The sequence below is a fragment of the Pteropus medius genome, unplaced genomic scaffold (assembly GCF_902729225.1).
Source record: "Pteropus medius unplaced genomic scaffold, Ma_sr-lr_union100, whole genome shotgun sequence".
NCBI lineage: Eukaryota > Metazoa > Chordata > Mammalia > Chiroptera > Pteropodidae > Pteropus > Pteropus medius.
In genome coordinates, this window is record NW_024349798.1 from 12,238,580 (window position 1) to 12,263,683 (window position 25,104).

A 25,104-nucleotide genomic window follows, 5' to 3' on the forward strand; every position below is an offset into this window, starting at 1 on the left:
CTCCAAGTAGGAAAGGAGTCCGGGTGGTCATCTGGCCGTGGCTCCTCTCATTTGGACTTGGCCCAGCCCTTCGCATCTAATTTAAGGTGGAGGGCTAAGGCAGAGCTTTTCAGGCATCACTTGGGTCTTTACGGAAAGGATTCCATTTGTAATTCTGCTTTGCATTCCAATAGCATCTCCTAGCTACCACTCAGTTGATGCCTTTACTCTCCAGGCTTTTACAGCCATATCTGCAGAAGCCCAGTCCTTCTCTACCTTGAAGTTAAGATTTTTCCACCTAAGTGGATTATTCTGCACTTATCTATAGCAATCACCTTTGTGCACATACCTTCTCCTTCAATTTGTCAGAATCATTTCTGAATTTAATTCCATTTTCATATTCAGTCACTTTGATCCCAACAGAAATGATCCCCCAAAATTCAAATATAAGATGCCCGGGATCATTTCAACTTTGAAACTGAAATGTGGTTACTGCTCAGTGGATGTGCAGAAGTTAAGTTAAGGAACAACATTAAATCAGAGGGAGGATAAAGCCTGTGCTTCTAGTAACAAACGGTTTCTTCATCTATAAATCCAGCGTTATCAATACTGTAGACCTATATGTTCTCATCCACAATAGTCTGGGCCAGATCTGATTGGAAATTTGGAGTTATTCAAACTTTAAAATACTAATAAAGGGCACAGGGCACATATTAACTAACACCTCAAGCTTGAGTAATATTTTGCTAGCAAAACATATGAACATATAAATATTCTCACTGAATAGGATAGAGACTATAGCCTCATGTCAGTTCAGGTCAGTTTTGCTGCCAACTGAATTAGTTTCAAACTTAAGAAAAACTCAGTTTTCAGAGCTTTCTGAATTTTGGAATGGCAGATAAGGGATTATGCACATGTACGTGACCCAAATCAATGAACCAGGTCTAGCTCTCCTGTCCATTCCACAGAGAGAGCCTTTGAAAGCAAGTACGTGTGGTTGTCTTCCTGAATATTTTGGCTAAGTTATGTTTTGGAAGCTCTCCATAGTGGAGGTCACCGCTTTAGTTATTCAAACTATTGTTTAGAAAGTAAAACAGAGCATGGTAATGAGAGTTTTCTGGCTAAACCCCATTATCTTTTCACAAACCTCTGTGTACAGAAAAAAAACTGTACATAGCACATTGAAAAGTAAAAAATGCAGGGCCTTGAGCATTTTAGTCTAGCAAAGTGCTTCTCAAACTTGACTGTCCCTAAGATTCACCTGGGCATCTTGTTAAAATGCTGATTCTGTGTCATTAGTTCTGAGTGGGGTAGAAATTCTACAATTCAAACGAGCTCCTGGCTGCTCTCCAGGGACCACCCTTTTTGAGTGAGGCCATAGTAGAAAGAGCATGAAGTTTGGAAACAGATAGATTAGAGTTAGATCCTGACTCCACCATTTACAAGCTGAGTGACCCTGGGATAAGCACTTAATTGCTCTGAGCCGATTTCCACCATGGGTTAAAATGGACATTACAATGACACCTCCTTTTCATAACTATAACGACTAGGTGAGCTAGCAATGCAGTTCCTGGCACATAACAGACCCTGAGTTCCATCCTATGCCATCTGTGGTAGGTTGAAAAACGGCCCCCCAAAGATGTGCACATCCCAATCCCCAGAATCTGTGAATATGTTACCTTACATGGCAAAAGGGTAATTTGTAGATGTGATAAAGTTAAGGATTTGAGATGGAGAGGTTACCGTGGGTTATCTGAACCGGCCGATGCAATCATGAGGGTTTTTATAAGAGGAAGCAGGAGGGTAGGGATAATAGAATATGAGAGGATGAATCAAAAGTCAGAGAGGAGAGATGATGCTGTTTCTGGCTTTGAAGATGGAGGAAGGGGCCATATTACAAGAAACGAGGGCAGCGTCTAGAAGCTGAAACCTCTAGAAGGATGGCGATTCTGAGGACTCACTTGAGACTTCTGACCTCCAGAGCTGTAAGAGGATAAATCTGTGTTATTTGAAGCCACTAAATTTGTAGGAGTTTGTTACAGCAGCAGCCTCAGGAAACTAACACACTATCTTCTGGAATAATGCAGGCTTGCCTCGATATACATAACAGAGGATTTCCTGGGGACAAATCATCACCTAAAAGGAAATCAGGTAACAGGTGCCCAAGTTGAGGGCAATACACAAAGAATTCTTCAAGGAGACTATACCAACGGAAGAATTCCTCCTGCATTACCTGTTTTGTTTGGTCATGGCCATTTTTAATAAACAAGGCTGGGCACACGTGTTAATAACAAGCTGCGCTACAGGCTGAGGGGAATCTCTTGCACTCTAATTGCATCATCGTGTTCCAGTCTGTCGGCCTTCCACATAATTGCTGAAATCTAACGAGGCTCCCGGGGACAGTATCAGTGGGTCAATGCTTCAACATCAGGAGGACAGAAGAAAGTAACCCTGGGCTTAAGAGTGAAAGATTGAAAATCAATGGCCTCAACATGTGTACAAATCTTCATTCGCTATTTATAATGTGGCCTATCCCATAGAGAAGCTTTATAAAATAAGAAAATACCAAGATAACAAGAAAGATGTCTGCAGAATAAGACGTATTTCAAAACTCAATGGGTTTTGTCCTCAATTTCTTGGCTCCAAAGGCTCCTCTCACCACCCCTGGTTTTCCACTCCGCTCACTAGACTCTAGGCTCCGCAGATCCTTCTGGTCTCTCATTTCCAACGATTACGTCTAGCGCTGCACCTGGGACTTAGTTTGCACACAATAAATATGACGACGGATATTCACATTGCAAAAGCGTGCCGTGACTTTCTTTGGAAAAAGAATTATCCATAAAGTTCATTTTCTCCAGTTTGAACTTAAAACTACTTGGCCCAAGATATTATTTATGGTAGAATTAAAAGTATGTTTCCTGATTTTATTTGCCCATTAATATATACATTTGACAGTTAATAATGTGCTAAGCAGCCGGGGCAAATAATTACTTTTCTAGTGTCTGCCTCTGCATATGAGCTAAACGAGGGTAAGCAACTAATTGCATATTAAAAAATGGTAACTAGTTTTAAAACATTCCGTTTAATCTCAGACCACAATATTCAAAACAGTTACAGTCCTTTCGCTGGCTCAGTTACAGTTCCACAAAACAGTCCAAATCTTCAGAACAGAAATAAACCCTGCTTTGGTCACAATGAATACAAAACACATATTCAAAAGTTTGCCAGTTCGCATTTATGAGGTCTTCTGACCAACTGGTAGAGTTGATCATAAAAACTATCTTTTAATTTTCTTATGTTCAGTTTATTTTATTTAAGAGCAATGTAATTGCATGGAAAGCTTTCATTTTAAGTCTTATTTTGAAATGTGACTGAATACATTAACATAATTCAGAACAACTCAGTAAACATCTACAAGAACATGTTATATAATTCTAGTGACTCTCATAATACTCTATTTTAAAAGAAACCACTGAACAGAAAAATGTTAAATTCAGATCTGGTTTTCAAGTGTCCAATAAAAACAAGTTTGCTCGCTGTGTGGTCCAGTGAGAGCTCCGGCAGACGCGACAGTGCTTCCCGGGCCGAACAATTCCAGAGACACGGGCTCACTGCAAGTCAGACCGCTCCGAAGTAACTAACACATCACCTTGGTTTACCGTGCAAACCAAGACTCCTACTACTATTTCTAACTCCTTAGAAACAGGCGCACTCTGTGGTCGCCTTAGCACTGTACAATCTATGCACTCAGGATCCCTTGGCCAAGAGCCTTAACTGGCCAAGTTCACAGGCAACTAAGATTTCACCCCTCTACAAACTGAAACCCAGCACCTTCCTGTGAATACACGTGTCTCTGGACTGAGCTGCTGAGACACACAGCACCTGCACAGAGATACAGAGTCGTCTGTCACTGCACTGCATAGCCCTAGATCGCTGAGGTTTTAAATTCTTGCTGTACCAGTGGGCTCTTGGCTCAGAAACTGAGACTCTACGAAGGTAAGGGGTCTGTCCAAGTTTACCTAGTGCATCAGGGGAAGGTGTGAAGCTGGCATCCCAACAACCTGAGCCCTCGTTTAAGTCTTTGTCCGCTGCCTTATCTTCTCTCTTCCCCATTGTCCTGCACCTTTGTAGAGGTCCACCAGCAGGACGGGCTGCTCCTCCAGGGATGACGTAACCAAGTTCTACTTGGAGGGAGTCAGTGATGTAAGCATGTGCACACTCGTGACTTTGTGTAAAATACTAGTAAATAGAATGAGGGCAAGTTTGAGGGTGTTCCCTGCTGACCACACTGCCTGGACTTTGAGAGAGCAATTCTGGGAGGCCCTTCTTCCATTCTCACATCTCTATTCTGGGATTGTTCTGGATAGACAGGCTGCCAGACAAGTGAGCTTTGTTGGGAAGGAATCAGTGCACCTCCCCTTACTGCAAGGAGTCTCAGCTTCTAAAGGCACTGACCATCTCCGCCAGACTCAAGAATCCTTGTTCACAAGGTAACAGCAGATGAAAACAAACGGCCACGGCCACTGCAGTGTTTTCTGCAGTGTTTTCCAGGTCACGGCTATTCCATTAAGCAGAGACCAGGGCCCAGATAAGAGTGACCATGGGTGCCTGCTCTGCCTCCCTGACAGGCAGAGGTGGTTTCCACCTGCCTATACTTGCTCAGTGGGCTTTATTCTTGTCTGAAAGAGAAGATTGTCAGAGTAGGGAAGAAAAATAATGGCGAGTTCGAGAAGGCATCTATCATTGTCACACTGTCAGCTTCCTACTCTTCTTTAGTGGAACCGTCCCGCTCTTCCGTTCACGTGGCTGCAGTACAGCTGACCTCACACCCTGGCCTCAGCGGGCCATTTGGGCCACATAGGTATCAGTCTGGGACTCTGAACCACCAAGAATAAGATACTTCTTTCTCCTGTGGTTTCTGTAAGAAGGATGTAAACCTAGAATGCCCAGGAACCACTACCCAGAGAGAGCCTGCGTGAGAATGAAGCCAACCCAAAGGAAAGCGGGGCTGAACAATGCTGAGACCATGTCCTGAAACACCGCTGAACGCCTGGATCCAGCCAGACCTGAAACCTGCACTGCCCTTGATCTAATTTATAGTCCCACAAAGTAATATACACCTTAAAAAAATTAATCCAGTTAAGTTAGATTTCTGTCACCTGAAACTGAAAGAGCACTAAAAATACAGGAGAAATGAAAGTGTAAGAAGAGGGGAAACGAGAAGAGAAGATTACATTTATGGCTGTTATCTGGAAGCAGTTCAAGTTTGTCCCCTAGAGATAAGGAAAGGTGACACGTGGAAATCTGTTCCATTTTTCACATTAAGCTCGATCATCAGAACTGTAGCTCTGCCTAATTACTGTGATTAATCTCGCCAGATTCTAAATGTGAAATGAGTGTGTGCTTTCTGATGTTCGACGATACTGCGGCAGTCACGAGAAGAAATGAGCCATTCCCAAATGAAGACATCTTTTAAGAGAAATCTTCCCCGCCCCCCCAAATGTGGTCATGACGGGGTAAAGGAGAGCAGGTCACAGCAACAACCCACGTCTTACCTGGCATGGCATGGATGAGGTCCCCACACAGAACAAAGAATCTGGGTCTGGGGTTCAGCTTGTTGATGGCCTGAACGGCCTGCTCAGTGAGACGAATCTCCTGGCCCCACTCATCCCCACTGTTGTCACAGTCCCCGGTGGACCAGGCCTTCATCAGTCCGAACTGCGGGTCCGTACCCTGGATGAAGTAGAACGGGCCTTTCCATTCCCTTTCCTTTTCTTAAAAAAAATAAAATAAAATAAGGAAAAAAAAAAAAAGAGAAGGAAGAAATATTATAAAATCTGTCAGGGAAAGGACCCAGGTTACCGTGTGAGTGGATACAATATTTTTCTTAAATTAAGTAGGTCATTTTAATAAGCTGCTGTTCAAACATACCATTTTCCTGTCACAGTCTAGAGGATTTTGATTTATACTAATTATGCCTGGGACCTGGTGATTCCCAAAGGCCAAGAAATGCCACGTGGGCTGCAACCACCACACAAACGAGCTGTTTGTTAAAAGCTAGCTGGCCAAGATGGAGCCCTGAGGCGCAGCAGCACGCTGTACAGAGGTATTAATGTTCAATAATAGTTTTTTAATTAGAATTAAAAATACCCCAAATTGAAAGCTGCCAAAAGTATTATATTTAAATTACTAGGTGAAATGCTTTCAAATCTTCTGTGCCAGGCTTAATGGCACAATTTGCACCGTTTCAGGGGATGTGACAGAATTTTAATTACAAAACTTGGAGCTTGGAAGCTCTGGCTATCTGGTGGGAAATGCCGTGCCAGAAATGAAATCTTGAAATCAGTTAGTCAATGTGAAAAAAAAATCGATGCTAACATTTCAAAAGCAGCATGATGTGGGCATAAGAGAAGTGTGAAGCTGGAGGGGTGGGAGGAGGGAAAAAGGAAGGGAGAAGGGATTCTTGGAAAGGGGGCTAGGTCATGTGCATCGAAATTATCAGGCTTGCCCTTCCTATTGGTTCTGCTGGCCAAAGGTCTCTACTCTGATCTGCCAAAAGAACCACAACCGGTGCCCGCCTCTGCAGAGCTGGAATGGCCATTAATAGGCATGGAAGCCGTGTGGGTTTCAAACGTTCTGGGGTTTTTGTTTTGTTTTGTTTTTTGGCCACAGAATCCTTTCTTCAACCGAAACCTTGCATGGCAGACCAATGTAGAAAACACAGAGCTGCCTCTGGACGACTAGTGGCTGGGGAAGGAGCAGTCTGAAGATCCCGTTCTACAGCCCTCGCATTTGTCCTCTAAGGAAACTGCGCCCAGGAAAGGGACGTGACTTGCCTCCTAGCTCAGCGGCAAAGTGACAGGGACAAAACTACCCCACAATCTTTTTTCTTTTTTTAAATACATTAATGCATTTTGTACGCTAACTGAATAAGTGGTATTTCCTTGGGAAGTCATTAAGATATTATAATTTCCAAAAGTTGCTTGGAATCACTTCTCGTCTGTGTGTTCCATTCACTCATTTATTTGGTAAGCACTTACTGAGAACCTACTGTTTCACAGACCCCACGCGAGATGGACCTCACATGGGTGGACTGAGACAGTTGAAGTCCCTGCTCTCCTGGGCTCAGTTCTCATGGGGAGACAGGCAATAAAACAAGCAGAGAATCGAGCCAGAGGGTACCCAGGGCCATGAAAGGGCCATGACAGGAGAAAGAGGGAAGTGCTAGTGAACAGAAACTGGATGCACAGGGAAGGCTCTTGGGTGGTGTCGTTTAAGCTGAGATCTAAATAGCAAGAAGGAGCCAGTCTATGTCACCTCTTTAAATTCCATGGCTACCCTCTGACTCACCACACCTACCTAGCTTGCTGCCATTTTAAAGTGGACTTCTACCTTTAGGCCTTCCTTCCTTCTTAAGTCCTTTCTTGGAACTTAAAAAGACAAGTATGCAAACAAACCTGTACATACTTTATAGAAGAAACTGTACATGCATGTTAATCTGCCAGTCCTTGACCTACAGCTTAGAGTATTAGCTGCTCAGTCAAATCACAACCAACCTGAACTCAGTCTGAACAAGGACTTCCTGAAACCTTGGGGTACGCAGCTCACGGCTAAGGACAGCGACCCAGCACCGTAACAGATTCGGCTCATTCACTGAGACCTTACTCTGTGGGGCAGAAAGACTGCAAGATGGCCCCAAAGAGGCTGCACCAGGAAATTCACATCCTGGTGCAATCCTTGAACCTGGTAACTTCCTTCAAATAAACCGAAAATGGTGATACAACGTCCCTTCAGGGAGAAGGCTAGACCAAGACATAGAAAGAACCTAAATGTCCCTCGATGGATGAATGGATAAAGCAAATGTGGTACACACATACAATTGGGTATTTATTCAACCTTACAAAAGAAGGATATCCTGCCACATGAGACAATACAGCTGGATCTGGAGGGCATTGCGCTAAGTGAAACAAGCCAGTCACAGAAGACAAATTCTGTCCAATCGCATATATATGCAGATTTTTAAGTAGTCGAGCTCACAGAAGTAGAGAGTAGAATGATGGTTGCCAAGGACTGAAGGCCGGGGGAAATGGAAAGGTGATGGTCAAAGGGCACAGAGTTTCAGTTATGCGACATCAAGAAGTCCTGGAGATCTGCCACACGGCGTAGTGCCTGTAGGTAACAACACTGTCCTACACCTAAAATCTGCTAAGATGTTGTCCTCTTACTACCCACACATGCAATAACAAGGGTAACAGGCAACTTTGGGAAGACATGGTGATGGTTTCACAGGTGTATAACTATCCCCAAACTCATCGAGTTATACACATCAAATATGTACGGCTTTTTACATGTCAATCATACCTCAGTAAAATGGTTAGAAGAGAGTGTGACTCTCATCTTCCTTGCTCTTTCTTCCTCTCCTGGAGCCCCCACTCTAGAGAAAAAAGGCTGCCATGATGAGATGAGCCCAGTGGAGAGGCCAACGTGGCAAGGGACCAAGGGAGGCCTCTGTGCACCAACCCCACAACCACAGGAGAATTGGAAGGAGGGGCCTCCCCAACTGAGCCTTCAGACGAGACCAGAGCCCCAGCTGGCACTGACTGAACCCTGTGACAGTCCCTAGGCAAGCAGCACTTAGATTCCTGACAGCAACTGTGAGATCATACACGTGGGTTGTTTCATGCTGCCAACTTCCAGGGTAATTTATCACATAGTAATAGATATCCATGGGTCAGGCAGTAAAGACAAAGGGCCAGGAAGGAGTCAGTAAGGCTTCTGCAGGAGCTGAAGCTTGGCACCATGAGAAAAACTGAGATTCTGATTTGTGTTTTAAAGTTCATTTTTAGCGTCATTTATTTATTTTATTTAAAAAATAACCTTTTTGCATCGATAAATGCTTTTACTTTTACCTATGTTCCTGTTTCTGAGGCAGTCTGCAGACCTGTTTAAACTGGATAATTTAATCGGAACCAGATCAAGGAGGTGATATCACCCCAAGGTTGAAGCATAAATCAATGTTCTACAACAGAATTTATAAACAGATTTCTGCAGCAAACGTTTTAACAAACATAGTTTCCAAAGACAGTCATAGTCTTGAAAAGTAAATAGTTCCTGGAGGTATTAAAATAAGTTTTTCATTATTACTTGTTTACTTAGTAAAATCTTACACAGAATCTCAATTTTATAACAAGGTACAAAATAAATGGATCTGACCTAAAATGAATGACAGCTCACATTTCACTATTCTGTCTACATTACCTACCTAACAAACGCAACTTGTTGACTCAAGGCTCTGCATTCTGAAAAGCACCTGGATCCTCTTAAGGTTCCTGCTACAGAAGTTTGTGGTCTTTGGTCTCACCTTAATTTTAATCAAGACTGAATTAAAGTTATTTGAGGCTTGTAAGGCTTAGTTCTAGAAGGAGGAATCTTGTACATCTCTTCAAAGGGCAAATTTTTATATAATGAAAGTGAACTGTTAACATTTGCATTAAATTATTTCACCAAAGTCTGGAGTTACTATCAGAGCAGGGCACAGGTATTAGTTAGCTGATATCTACAAGAGCCAGGGAGAATTTGCAATGCCATCCCTTCTGGGGCAGAGCGAGTGTCTGCCCCTGGCACAGCCCAGCTTCTCTCCTTAAACTCACTGAAAGCATTACTCTGGCAGTTCAAGCCATGGAGGTTTGGATATACTGAGGTCCATTCCTAAATCATCCTGATAACATCAGAGCATTAGAAAAGACACTTAAAGATCAAGGAGTGGGGGACGCAGGGGGGGGCTGGGGGCATTTTTTCCTAGTCAAAGAACTTAAATATAAGATCGCCTGGTTAAAGAGTAAATTACTGATGACCCAAATGAAGAATTACCTGGAAATGGGGGCTGAGGCAGAGGGAGGAGGCAAGGATGACAAGAGGGGAGTGATGAAGCCGGTTGCTCTGGGGCTCAGAGGGCGAGGCTAAGCTACAGCTCAGTCCTCAAGGTGTGTGAGGCCTGTGAACCACCAGCAGCAACATCCCCTGAGCATTTGTTGGAAAGGCAGAATCTTCAGCCCATCCCAGGCCTACTGAGTCAGAATCTGCATTTTAACAAATCTCCAGGTAATTTGTATGCAAATCCAAGTTTGAGGAGCACTGGCCTTCAACTAATCAAGGAACTGCCTAAACATGTTTTATGAGAAACATGCAAAGTGATTTTTGTTTAAATTGAAATAATGACTTGGAGGATTTTTTCTTGTTGTTAATGGTGGCGTTTCTTTTTGTTTTTTTTGTTTTTGGTTTGGTTTTACATATTTTCCTATTCGTTTTCAGGTCCCTGTCTGTGTGCAGCTCAGGTATATGGTATTTCTTGGTATTATCCATTACCACCCAATCATCTCCCTTTAAATTCCCTGTACTGAGCTGACGGAGCCTGTTATTGCAACCCATCCTAGGAGGCCAAAGGCTTATTTTATAGGCCCACCTTTTCCCACTGGAGAACTGGAAACTTGTCAGTACTGGGGGGATTCTCAGACTTACTTTAACCAACCCTCTCATTTAACCAGAGGGGGATACTGAGGCCTGGCTAGGGAACTTAGACATGGTTCAAGTTCAAGGTTACTAAGCAGCTGCCTGCGCTGCTCAGAACCTCCGTGCTGCCAAGCTGATCTGAAGAGGAGAGCCACAGAGGCGGAATGTGCTGCCCAACCTGAAAGCTGTCCACCTCCACGAAGACATTTTTGTCTCCAAAAAATTTCCTTTGAACAGGACATTTTGGTAAATAAGAAGACTGTACACAAAGATAATGCTGGCAAGGCCCAGAGCTTTTCCCCAGTACGCTGTGATGCTCACAATCCCTGCCAACAACAGCACAGGGCTGATTCAGGGTACAAGCTAGGGCCCAGAACGACCATTTCCTATGGGGTGCTAATTGATCTCCCCAAGAACTTACAAACTTCAGATCTCTGGATGTGGCCTGGCTAGAAGATGTGCTCTGTTTGGCTCATACAGTGTTTATAAAATTTTTGATTTGTTGCCAACGTTTTCAATTCACGAGTTTCACACATACACTTGGCTTTGTGATTTCTTGTGGAAAATCTGGCCACACCAGGCCCCAGTGGCTGCCCCTTCACATGTGCACCCAAATTCGGCTTAGTCCACACCTGGCCCAATTCACTGCCAGGCCCCTGTGTACATCTGCAATGGCAAGCAATTATCTATGATAACCCTTCCATTTTGCTCAGTGGTGTGGAAGAGGAAACCAAGCAATGTCAAGGGCAAATAACTAGATCATGATCCACAGGGGTGAGGGCCAGAACTAGGCCTGTTCTGCCCCAGAGCCCTGACTTTGGGGCAGGTGATCACACGGGTGAGATTACAGAGAACTATCCAGCTAGGAGAGCTAAAGTCTGTCCAAATGACAAACCAGGAAAAAAAAGCTCTACATTACTATCATAAATTACCAAAATCTGTTACTACAGCCTAAATCAAATAATCTAAATTAAATTTTCAATTAACTTAGAAACATTTTTAAAGGAAAAATTGGCTTTAGAAAGAAATTTGATTTACCCATCATATAGAGAAGCACAAGATTTGGCCACCTCGAAATTCCAGCTAACTGATGGAGACTGCACGGGAAAGCACCTCACAAAACGGAGGGATAAGAGGACAGTGGATTTGGGCGACATTAAACTATAGACAGGAAAGGCCTGTGAGTCTCCTTTAGGCATCATCAGGTACAAAGCAACTGCATACAGAGAAGAATCTTAAAAATCTTTGAGAATTCGCACAATGCCATACCATTAATCTTTCCTATGAGACTGTTTATGTGCCAATATCCTGTCTGAAAGAAAGACTGGTATTCAAACTGCAATCTCTCTTTACAATTTGCACTTTTAATATCATGAACTAAATGTTTTCTCGAATCTGTCTCCGCCAATATATTTCCTCTCATTTTTATTATACCTTTTGGGCATATTTGTCAATTGTTAATGAAAGCTGACTTTTTAATATATACCAAGAATCAAAAAGTTCATTGATCCTTTTGCTATTACCACTTAATCAATGACTAACTATAATAAATGCACTCCCAAAGCAAAGGAATCACTACTTTCATCACCCAACTAGGAAAAGGCCTACGGGAGCCAGTCATGTCATTCATTAATACTAATATTATAATTTATGCCCTCTTGACGTGTTAAACCTGTTACTTTATAGGCAACCTCAAATAATTCAAGGTGGAATACAATGATAAATAGCTTTCTTAATTTTTATAAAGAAAAGCCTCACTTTATAAATCTAGCTTGCCTTTTGGAAAACAGTTAAAATCATAAGATACTGGTTACAACTCTGATCAGCAGCAGTCTGGTTAACAAGGTTCCTATTATTACAACACCACATCATTGCATTGTAAGAGTATTTAAGAAGTCAATGTTTTGGCTCCTATTAACTTATATGACTCAAAATAACACATGAATTGGGACTCCAGGGGCCACACTTTTCTATCAGACTAGGAAGCCACAGAATTAACTAAAAGTGAGTATAAAGCAGTGTTTGTTTTTCTGGACATGTCCAAGCCCCTAGCTTGTCCTGTCAGTCGGGACAAGTGTCACCTTAAATTCAACACTCCCACAAGCAAATTTATCATTTTTCCTACAAGACGGGCTCCTTTTCCTGATGGCCCTGGTTGTGCCACCATGGACCCCAGCCCACCAACCCACAGGTGTCTGAGTCACGTGTCAGCGCGTTCGGCCAAGCAGGCGGCGTGCAGTCACAGCCGTGCCATCTCCCCCAGCACGGGCAGCCCTGGTTCTGCACTTTGCTTTATTGCACCTCACAGACACTGTATTTTTTACAAATGAAGGCCAGGTCCTCTGACAGCAAAAAGGTTACAGTGCGCTATATTGCGATACTCGGCTGACGGAGGTGGTCTGGAGCCAAACCTGCAGCATCTCTGAGCTCGGGTGTGCGCCATCCTCACCGGCACTACCAGGACAGCTCCATTTAGCGCTCCCAACCTCACCAACCTCGGGCGACCACCACCAGCGCGACTCCTCCTAAAACCCTCACCCCGATCTTCAAACTTTCCTGCTGAGGGCGCACCGTCTTCCATGAGGAGAAGCCTGTGTTTGCTTTCCCTTTCCAGTACATTGTCAACATGCATCGTTTGGTCCCTGCCCTGTGGGAGGCATTGAGAAAACATTTGGTGAAGGGATAAATGAAGACGGCAATGGATCCTCTCTCATTCTGGCACTTGGAGCTAAAACATAACCCAAAACTTTCATAGCTGTACGGATTACTATTCCCACTAGACCCGTGGCTGTAAACCAAGGATAATTTTGATCCCCAGGGGACACTGATGTCTGGAGACATTTTTGGATGTCACACTGGGAGGTAGATGTCTGGCATCCAGTCGACAGAGGCCGGGGATGCTGCTAAACATCCCACATTACACAGGGCAGTCCCACAACAAAGAATAGTCTGGCCCAATGTCAATGCTGAGGTTCAGAAACCTTGGACAAGACATTCCACAGGATGCCTCCAATGGGCCCTTCCCTGCTCTTCCAACACACCCCTTCCTCCAGGGATGGTCTCCATTCTACCAGCTCTCCTCACCACTGAGATTCCTTTTGTCCTTCCCAGCCCAGCTCAAACACTGTCTCTACCACCACGCCTGTCTCCCTCCCCTGCAAGCAGATGCAGCTCTGCCACCTTGCCCCATTTGAGCATCCACTACATGACAGGTGCCACACTAGTCGCTGGACTCAGCAGTGAGCAAGGCTACAGGTCCCATTCCTAAAGACCTTATAGAACATTGGGAAGATGAACAATGAACAGGTCAACAACTAACGTGTTAACACTGTGTATGCACTCCGTACTACTGCAGAAGCAACCAGGGGGCCCACGGACAAAGCGACTGGTAGGTGGGGGAGCTCTGGTTAGATGGAGCTGTGAAGCGACATGGGACCTGAGATCTGAAGGATGGGAAAGAGCCAGGCATGGGAGGAGCTGTGGGGACGCACCCCAGGCAGAGGGCATGGCAAGTACCCAGACTCCTGAGACCAGGGGCAAATGTGAATTTAAGGTGGGAGATGGATCATACCGGGACACGGGGGCCTGGGAAGGACTCGAAGTCCCTGTACCACTCTGGGCCTCTATCTCCTGAAGTCCTAACCCAGTCCCAGTATAGCCCAATTCTGAGGCTTGAATGCTAGGTTCAATTCCCATTTCCATCCTTTACCAAGCAAGTGACACAATACAGGTTCCTTAACCTCTCTGGGCCTCAGTTTCCTTATCTGTAAGGTAATAATGCACCTACCTCAAAAGGATTGTTGTGAAGAATTAATGAGTTAATCTACGTAAAGCACTTGGACTTGGCGCACAGTCAGCAGTCAAGTGTAAGCTTCTATTTCCATGACTATTCCCGCCCCTGTCTTAGCAGATAGAGCTATCAAATCCTACCCATTTCTTTGTTCCCTATAGCACACAGTGGAGTTCAGAAAACACTGGGTGATATATACACACATATGTGTACACATATATACACATATATTTACAGGCTTTGCCCATCACGTCTTTTCCTTGTGGATATTGCTTTAGTTATAAAACAGCAAAGATGGGTATCTTTACAGCCGCCTGGAGGCTTTCTGGCTAAAGAACAAAAGCCAACAAAATGCAATTTTTGCAGTTTCTCACAGTAGCAATCTGCACGGTGAATCACCATCTAAATGTCTTCAGCAATCTCTCTCATCTTTTCTGGGGACTAATCTTATTTTAGTGGTAAACAAAAACAAAACAAAACGAAACGCAGTAGCAAAACAATCTTGACCACTTTGGGACTCTTTCTGGTTTAACAACCCAAATGCCCCAACCGTAAAACTGCCAGAATACAACGGCTAATAGTGTCTCTCTACAGTGGTCGCCTACGGCTGGGAGGGAGGGAGGCGGGTGACGGCTTAAGCGACTGGAGTTTCTTTTTGGGGTGGGGAAAATGTTCCAATACTGACCGTGGTGATGGCTGCACAACTCTGAAGACCAAAAGCCACTGAATTGTTCTCTTCAAAAGAGAGAATTGTATGGTATGTGAAGCTGTTAAAAAAAAATAGTGTCCTTCAGGACCCCCACCTCTCCCAAAATAATCAACTGTGACAGCAATAGCCTCAGAGTCTCCAAATGACATTTCCTAAGTACCAAGTGAATTTACCCAACCTCCCTTTTCTTGGCCTAAATGCACTCAAAAGGTAGTTTGTGAGATACACAAAAGCTTCTGAGTCATGGCTTGGCTGCCACACTTGCCATTTGGGAAAGAAGGACCTGCCAAAATCTTATCTGCAGCCCTTCCGAGAAGGCAGATGGGCCAGGATGACTTGGCCAGGCAGCTCTCAGCATCACTGGCTTTGGACAAGGCTGTTTTAGACAACGGCTCAAGGAGGAAAAACGGCATTTCGCGAACCTCTCTCACGTTAAAAGTAGAACTCCACTAGGGTTTGCCTGTTTGGGTGGATGTTTGCTCGATTTTTTTTCCGCCGGCCCCATGTTTCCCTGCCAAGAGAGCGGGCGGCTGCTGGCCCAGGCGGTGGATGCTTCGAGAGGAGTGGGTGGCGGAGCTCTTCTGGGGCAGAGGCAGCCCTGGAGGCACAAGGCTGGGCAAACAGAGCCCCGGATGGTGAGAGAAGGCAGTTTCCAGGTGGGTCAGACGCAGCTCTGTGGGAGGGCCCCTGCCAGGTAACAGGAACCTCCTTGCCCGAACCACAAGGCCCCCCCACAAGGGGGACGGTGTTCACGAGGGCCCTACTGATTGGTCCAGTACCTTGGTTTCTGTTTTGTTTTGTCCAGAGAACACATGATATGTGCAAGCAATGAGCAACGGGTTAGGCAGATACACACCTGTGATCCGGGGGTAGTGTATTCATTCATATTCATTTGTTTATTCACATACCAAATGGCCACTGGGTGTCCACTACTGCCAACACTGTCCTAACCTCCAGGAATTTATAATCTGGAGGCAGGAAAAGACATCAAAGTCACTGGAATAAATACACAACCAGAAGTTACAGTAAGTGTCGCAAAGGAAAAGAGTGGGTGAAGGTGAATGACAGCGGGCATAATTTAGAATTGGGAGAATCGGCACAAGCTTCTTTTAAACTGTGACCTGAAGAACGAGAAAACAGAGAGAAAAAGAGGGGGGTGACAGAGAAAACATGTCAAGGGGTGACAGACCCAATTTTTGTTTCAGAGATGACTGAATGCCATACAGGGAATGGGCTGGCGGGGCAAGACTGGGTGCCGAGGCTGCTGGCGCCGGGTGAGAGATGGAGCGGCCAGGGTCACAGTGCTGGGAGGTGGGAGGGAAAGAGGTGAACAAAACCAAGGTGAGCTCTAGAGGTGGGACGGACAGGACTGTGGACCCTGGACACGGAAAGGAGGGGAGAAGCAGAGCTCGGGAATGGCTCCTGGACCTCAGGTTGAACAGGTGAGTTGCGGAAAACTAAGAAGGAGCAGGTGGGGAGGAGCAGGAAGATGAGAACTCTGTCCTATTCCAGTGTGACCTGGCAGGGAGGCCTAAGGGCTGGGAGCCTGAAGAGCTGCGTTCTCTTCAAAGCCCTCCCACTTAGTAGTTTGGAACCTAAAATCACACAAGTGCCATGATGCCTCACGCTGATGATGCCAGTGCACAGGTGAAGTCACTGCATACATCAGCTCAGCTGCACCTAAACACAGACCTAGCCAACGCTCTGTCCTCGTTTCACAAATGAGGGCCTGTGGCATTAGCATGGCTAGTTTTCTTTCTTTTACATAAGGCGACATGGAGAGTTTGGGCATTCTTGCAACTCAACGAATATTTCCTGAGTGTCTGACAGCAGTTCTGGGTCTCCTGGAGTCTCCCGCTATTGTGGCCCTGTGTTACTGGCCCTTCCTCACTGGAGGGTTTGGCAAAGTTAAAAATCACATACTGTACAAATATAAGAAGTTGTCAGTTAGTCCTCTCTGTGAAGGAGACAGACACTCTCTTAACAAACCTCTCCTAGACCGACGTGAAGGATCTGCCAACACTCCACACCCTCTTGAAGGCACCGACTATACCTCAGGGCGAGCTAGTGGCCTTCCCATGCCCTATGCACCTCTGGCCCCGCCCCTCACAGAGTTTGCTCACCACACGTCCGTCCATCAGGAGTTGTCCCCAAATCTGTTTATGCTAGCACTTTAATTAAACATGTAAACCAGAAAAATATGAATATAAAAAGGGTTGTTTCTAATAAAACTAAGACGTATGCTTTGGGAAGACTCAATAAAGGCAAGCTGGTAAAAATATTATTGAATTAGGTGGTGGGGAGACAACTGTATAAGATTTGAAGAAAAAGGAAATATAAACCTAGAAGCATTCTTCACTCAGAGTGTTTTCCAAGTGCTTTTTCACTGACTACTCCACTGGAAAAAAACCAACTGGAAAAGATTCATTATGAATGTTTATGCAAGAGAGGCTACATGGCAGGCCCATCTAGCCTTGCAAACCCAAACTCCAAGACACGTCCTTGGCCCGACCTCAAAAGACTGGTAAATGAATGCACATTTATAGCTTACATTAAAAATGTTTTTTTAAAAAAAGTGGTATTTTTATGATTCCCCTCTTGAACTATTTTTTTCTACTCATTAGCCAAAAGAATAGCTTCTACTGTAGTTAAAATAGGCTTTTACCATAGTTTAAAAAAAAGAAAATTTTCTAATAACTAGACCTTTACCTTTCACCATACATAAAAATTAACTCAATATGGACCTAGATCTAAACGTAAGAGCTTAAACTACAATACTCTTAAGAGAAAACACAGGAGTAAGTCTTCACAATTTGGAGTTAGGCAAAGATTTCTCACATACGACATCGAAAGCACAAGTGATAAAAGATAAAGTTGATAATTTGGACATCATCAGAATTAAAGCTTTGGTGCTGCGAATGATATCATCAAGAAAGTAAAATGACTATCCAAAGAATGGGAGAAAATATTTGCAAATATATCTGATAAAGGTCTTGTATCCAGAATACATGAAGATATCTCAGTGAGAAAAACACAAATAACCTTACTAAAAACCGAGCAAAGGATCTAAATAGACATTTCTGCAAAGATTACAAATGGCAAAAAAGATGTTCAACATTGTTAGCCATTAGAAAAATGCACATCAAAACCATGAGACTCCACTTCACACCCATTTGGTTGGTTATAATAATTTTTAAAAAAGACAGCAACAAGGATATGGAAAAATCATGAAAGGTAAAATGGCACAGCTGTTTTAGAAAACAGTTTGGTGGTTCCTCAAAAAGTTAAACATAGTTACCTATGTGAAACAGCAATTCCAACCCTAGGAATCTACCCAAGAGAAATGAAACGTACGTCCATACAAAAACCTGTACAGGGATGTTCTTGGCAGCTTTATTCCTAATAGCCATCGTCGAGATGGGGGAATGTCCATCAATGTCCAGAAGACATCCAACATTCTTCAATGGGTGAATGGGTAAACAAAATGTGGTTACCCACACAATGGAATACCGTTCTATAAAAAGGAATGAAGGGCTGATATGTGCTCTAACTCTGGAGAATCCTGAAAAGACTATGCAAAGGGAAAGAAGCCAGTCACAAAAGACCACAGATTACATGGCTCCATTGGTATGGACCGTCCAGAAAAAGCAAAGCTACGGCAGCAAAGCGGCAGCTGCCTGCACCGAGTGGAAGCAGGAAGAGGCTGAAAGTGGGCACGAGGTTTCTGTTTTGGGGAGACAGAGATGTTCTAAAACTGTGATGGGGCACCACTCTGTAAATTTTTAAAAAACCAATGTAAACATAAAGTGAGTGAATATTATGGTACCTCGATAAGGTTATTAAAAAATAGAAAAGCAAAGAAAAAAGACATTCTCAAAAATAAAATTTCAGCAGTCTAAAGAATCAGCCTTTATTGAAAAATAAAGTTCATTTGTCTCTTGGAAATGTTATAAAGGGAACTTTTTACACTCTAATTTGACACACTAATTTTGATGATGTTAATGAGGAGGGGATAAATAATCAAAATTCCTATTTTAGTCATAGGAACCCTTCTCAAATAAATGATGGGGTTGGCCTAAATTATGGCATAATTAAAAGCATTTATTCCTTTTCTTCATTGATATGTGAGAATATTTTAAACAGTAATATTTTCGACCCTGTTCAGACTTGCATAAATATCTCCAGGTCTACTCTTCCCAGAAAAGGTCTCAGGTGAGACCTGGAAGAGATGGAGTTTAGGAGAGAGATTTTTTAACAGAGACTCCATTTACTTTCTGCATTTGAGAGGGATTCCAGAGGGGACCAAGAAATATTCAGGATCAGTGATATAACTGCTTCTCTGAAACAGCTGCAGAGCTTTAAAACGTCCGGGAAGTAACCTTCTTAAGAAAACCATGGAGGAGCCCTGTTCGCTAAGGGGGAAATATTCTGGCGGTAAAGTGAACTGGGAAAACAGATCAGGGCTGGAAAACAATTAAATACAGGTAATTTCTAAAACTTATTTTATCTTGATTTTTCTCCCTTTGAGAATTTCTTCAAAACAGATCTTGTAAACTTTCAGAAAGACGATTATTTGCTAGGAGAAAGTGGTCTTGATTAGGATATGCGTCAAGGAAATATAATTATCAATTCGCCTGATTAAAATGAATATCTGAACGTGCCTGAGGAATGTGAGCCTTCTCAGGTGAGACATGTGCAATTTACTTTTTGTAAACATCTGTCAACAGAGCCTAGCAGATTTAGCTAACAGGGAATGGGTGACTGAAGCCAAGCTTCACCTGTAACTACTGGAAGAAGTGCCTGGGACTAGTAAATCACCAAGGGGAAATGGTCTTAAAGTGCTTGCCAAGGCTGAATGTCTGTGTCTCCCTCCACCACAAAATTCTTTTGTCAAAACCTAACACCCAATATGCTACTTAGAGGTGGGGCCCTTGGAAGGTGATGAAGTCTTGAGGGGTTAGTAATGGATTAGTGCCCTTTTAATGACACCCCAGAGCTGCTCCCTGCTTCCACCATGTGAGGACACAGAGAGAAGACGGCCACCTGTGAACTAGGAAGGGGGCTCTCACCAGAAACCAAATCTGCAGGGGCCTTGGCCTCGGACTCCTAGCCTCCAGACCTGCGTTTATAAAGCCACCAGCCTGCTGGTGCTGTGTCAGAGCAGACTGAACAGACCAGGACAGCACTCCTTCTCCTCATTGCCAGGCTTCACTCAGGAAACAAACCGTGTGCCTGGCCAGTTCTGGAGGGGGTTTCCAGCAGTGAGTGTGAGAGCTGTCAGGGCTGTCATTTTAGGCACTGTTGCCTCAGATGAACAAACCTCTGCGACAGGCAGTGTGTCTTTGGGTAACAGGCAGGGAAAGCCAGTTCCTTCCCGTCCTCTCCAAGCCTGCCTTTGAGGCAACTCTACCAGCTCGAGGTTCTACCTTCCCAGAGCCTGGACTGACACCGGACCCTCCAAAGGCATCTCTTGAAATTGCCAGCAATGCTAACAAGGAACTAGAATCCAGGGAAAAGTCAGTGACAGCAAGAACGGCAGCTTGGGGGTGGACTGGGGTTCTAGTGCTACTGGCAGCCCTGTGGCAGCTCCAATGGGCTAGGAAGCTTCAACACCTCAGCATCCCCATAATCTCCACTGGAAGCCCCACCCCCACCACAACGACATAATCAGGCTTTCCAAGTGGCTACGTGACACAGGTGCAGACTCACATCTGTTTTTCACTCATCACTGCACTTGGCATCCAACACAATGGCTGGGACAAGGCGAGTGCTCAGTACTTTTGAGGAGTGGGCAAATGGATGAACCGACAGACAGATGAAGAGATGGACATATGATGGACAGACTGGTGGATGGATGGCCTGGTAGATGGATGGGTGGACAAACAGTTGGACAGATAGACGGATAGAAGAGTACATCTGATCCCAGAGCCAACCCCTCATCTGAGCCCTCGATCCCATCCTTTCTCATCTCCTCGGATATCTCTCTCCAACAAATATCCTGCCTTTTGCATTTTCAACCCCAGACCAATCTCAGACCAATCATATGACCTTGAGCAAGCTGCCTCATCTTTCTGAGCTTGATTTTTTTTTCCTACTGTAAAAAGAGGATAATCATAATAGCTACCTCGACAGGACTATTTTGAAGATAACATGAGATAACCTACATATAGCCCAGAGTAGAGTGCTTGGCTGCCATAAACACGTTAGATGCTCCTGTTGTTCTTATCATTATTATTTCAAACCCTCCAGCCTTCTTCAGCATCATTCTTCCTTTAAGCTGCTTCTAACTTATGCCTACCTTGCATCACTAAATGGCTCCAAACAGAATCCTATCCTTGCTGACTTTATAGTCTCTCTCTCATTCCTCAAACACTATGTACCAGGATTCCCCCTACAGCTCTACTGAAATTGTTGTCTTCAAGGTGACATAACAATCAAATCTGCCATCCTCAGCTCAGCTAACATTCACCTACATGTCTGCAACATCTGACCCTGTGTACCACCCTGCCTTAAGCCTAACTCTGGTGCCCAAGCCCAACTCCTGGTTTTATTTTCCAAAATTTCTAGTTGTTTTCTGCTAAGGCCTTCAATGTCTGTTTCTTCTTCTTACCCCATAAACATTGGTGCATCCGAGCTACATACACACTGTCCACTATTCTACACTTTCCCCCTTAACAATGCCATTGACTCCTACAGCAATACCATCTCCTCTCTGGCACCCACACCTCCACCCCCATCTATACCCTATGCCTCACAAATTGCCTGATTTCCTGATGGCACCTCAAAGCCACCACTTCCCAAATCAGTCCCATCAAATCTGACCCTACTCCTTATTCCCCGATTTCAGTTACTGGCCCCACCATCACCCAGGACCAGTGCTTAAAATCTCAACTCCTCTCACTGCAGTGGTCTACAGGGCCCATAACTTGCCAAGATTTATATTTTTCTGCCCAGGTTATGAGCCCCTGAGGGCATGCCGCTTGCCTTCTCCACCCCTTCTTTTTTCTGCTCGCCACAGACACTAGAGAATGCAATAGGAACATAATAAATACTTGTAGAACTGAAAAGACAAAGATACCAGAGTAGCAAGGAACTTTCATTCACTGCTGGTGGGTGTATAATTTGGTGCCAGGGCTTTGGAAGGCATTTTAACAAGATCTAGTAAGGCTGGAGATGATTATGCCCTATGTCCCAGAACTTTGCTCCTGGTTATATGCCCTGGAGAAACTTCCCTATGGGCCCACAAGAAGACTTGTCCAAAAAATGTTCCTAACAGCACTGTTACCAGGAGTGAAAAACAAACAACTCCATCATATCAGGATCCTAGGAGGAAATAAAGGCATACTCAAAATAGAATAATTAAAGGAGGGTTTTAAAAGGGGTTATTTGGGATGAGTTCAGCGTAGAAAAACTACACTCTGGGCACTTTAGTAGCCCAAAGATAGAAAAAGCAAAGCTGTTACACTCCTACATCTGAAAGGAGGGAAGGAGCAAGTGGTTATCCAAATTTGAAAAGTCCCAGCGGAAAGGTTATCTTGAAAGAAGCAGTGACCTTCAGGAAGGAATACAGCCAGTCCAAGGAAACCCCACAAGGAGGAAGCTGGGGGGAATAAACACCCTGACTTTTGCTTCCCCCGTCCTCTGCTCAGGACGCACCCAACAAGAAGAGCCCATTGAAGCCCACAGAGTTCAATGTCCTGGAGCACAGTGGGGAAGAGAGAGTAGATCTGGGGAGCCAAAGGGAGGATACTCAGCTTATCCAACAACATAATGTATAATATATACATTTACACAAGGGAATACTGTCCAGCAGAAAAATGAGTGAACCAGATATAGCTACTTACATCGATATGTATAAATCTCAAAAATCTTATAGTGGGCAAAAAAGGCATATTAAAACATTCAGAGAATGGGTAATACAGCAGACTGTATTTTCCAAAATCCACCACAGCTTTATTTCTGGCCCCTACATGCTCTCCAGAACCTTAACATTCCATAATGAGAGCTGCAAAGAAAGAACAAGGTTTTAAGAGAATTATAGGAGAAACCTACTTTGGATAGGGTAGCCAGGGAAAGTCTGTCTGACGAAATGATTGAACTTTAAACAAGGTGTGATGGAGGACAAAGAGCCAGGCCCACCAGCTCTGAGATTAGTTATGGGAGCAAGGAAAAGCACGTGCCAAGGTCCTGAGAAAAGGACCTTGGTCTTGGTCCTTTTAAACTCAGGTCAAGAAAACCAGTGTGGCAGAACTGGGGGAGGGGAATGGAGCAAGAAAGGTGAGCACAAGCCAGACGGAGAAGGGCATGTGTGACTTCTTCCTTTGGGTTACGAAACTGGTGAGTTCAAGGGAAGGAATTTGACACCAGGCAGCAAAATCCACAGAGAGGACCAAGGAACCAGGAACAAACTTCCCTCTCCACTTACAGTTCTAGAGCTAACATTCACTTAGCACGTAGCCTGTGTCAGACACTGGGTTACAAAAATGCTTCTAATCTGCTAAAGAACACTTTTAATCTGTTTAATCTGTTACCTATGAGGTACTAACAAATCCATTTTTGCAGCGAGGCAGGTTACCTAAATCCAAAGTCCAAGCATTTAACTCTCACGCAACTCCTGACTGCCTTCCCTTGCTACTGTTCTGATGGGTACTGTTCATATTTTGCTGGATGACTCATATTACAGCAACTAACCGTGATTACAGAGTATAATCATCATGATGACGGACCATAATAAAAATAACGGTCTCTAACACGCACCAGGGGCTTATAGAGTGCCACACAGATCGTCACTATAATTATTCCCATTTTACAGGTGAGAAAACTGAGGCCCAGATTTGCTGGGTAACGAGTCCAAGGCAAGGCTTGGAAACCAAGTCCAACTGGAGAGTCCCCGCTACTATTAACTCCTTTGCTGTCTTACTCTATCTTCTCTCTCAGGGAAGTTAAGTGAAGGCTGGCGAGGATCCACGACCAGACTCCTCACGCGGACATTCTCCTCTGCACTGCGCCCTGTGGACGGGCTGGTGGGCGGAGGGGACTTTATTGTAGTCCCCAGCCTCCGAGTGCAGCCCGGAACCCGGTCCGGCCAGTGGCGCGCACACCGGGACTGCAAGTTCCCCCTGAGAAAGGTTCCGCAGCCCTGTAGTCATCCCCTCCCCAGGTAACGGGACGGGCAGTACCTGCGGAAAACGCGTCCAGGGTCCTGCCCCGGGCTCTGTGGAAAACACCCCCCGCCTCCGCAGCCGACATAGCGAGCGAGTCTCTGGCCTCGCCTGAGTACACTGCGTGGGAGGGAGCGGCGCGACTCCACACAACCCAACCGACGGACGGGTTTGGCCCGCGCGGGGCGGTACCGTCTGTGCGGGGCGGGGCGGGGCGGGGCTCAGCCGCTCGGGGCGCCGCTAGTGCTGCCTGTGCGGGGCGGGAGTTCGAGCGGCCCCTCTGGGATCGACTGGGGTGCCTGGCGAGTGCCACCTCCCAGAGTACTGCCCCCTGCGCAGAGCGGGTATCTTGGGATGGGGGCCAGCTCTGCCCTAAAGTTGCAGTGGACAGGTTTAACAAATGAAAATACAGGACGCCCAGATGAGCAACGAATGACTGCTTAGTATAAATATGTCTCATGCAATATTTGGGAGACAATTTATGCTAAACATTTTTTTCGTCGTTTGTCCGAAATTCCGATTTAACTGGGAGCCTGTGTTTTATCTGGGAACCGTACCTTAAGGTCAAAAGGACTGGGCCCTGTCCCAGGTCAGTCCTCCAAGCACCAGCCGTGATCTATGACACTTAATCACGAGGCGTCTTCAGCGTCTAGTCAACATCACCATGGTATTAACATCATGATGGTTCACACATCAGACAGTGCTCTAAGCATTTTGCGCAGCTCACTTAATCCGCACAACAGCCCTAGGAGATGATCTATATCATTACCTTCTCTAGTCAGATGGAAAAAACATGCTCAGAGAGGTGAAGCTGCTTGCACAAGGTGACACACATCTAGAAAATCAGCGAAGCTGTGACTGACCCCAAACAAGGGGGGTCCAGCAAAAGCCATTGAACTGAACTACTGAGCCAGAACTGGTCAAACTTGTTAAAAATACAAATTCCAGGGTGAACC

General features: G+C 44.7%; 1 protein-coding gene across 5 annotated transcripts in view; it reads right to left on the minus strand.

Moving 5' to 3' along the window:
• Positions 1-24,351, minus strand: part of CPPED1 (calcineurin like phosphoesterase domain containing 1) — a 99,299-nt gene extending 74,948 nt beyond the window's left edge. For 2 of the 5 annotated variants that reach the window (XM_039885374.1, XM_039885371.1), the window contains exons 1-2: positions 24,167-24,350; positions 5,535-5,753 (exon numbers count right to left, since the gene is read on the minus strand). In XM_039885374.1, coding sequence (XP_039741308.1) covers positions 5,535-5,753; positions 24,167-24,236 — 289 coding nt within the window. In that variant the 5' untranslated portion in view covers positions 24,237-24,350. Of the gene's footprint in view, positions 1-5,534; positions 5,754-23,907; positions 24,048-24,166 lie in introns of those variants that run through there. The other 3 variants (XM_039885369.1, XM_039885370.1, XM_039885373.1) reach the window with 3 other exon arrangements.
• Positions 24,352-25,104: the final 753 nt, after the last annotated feature.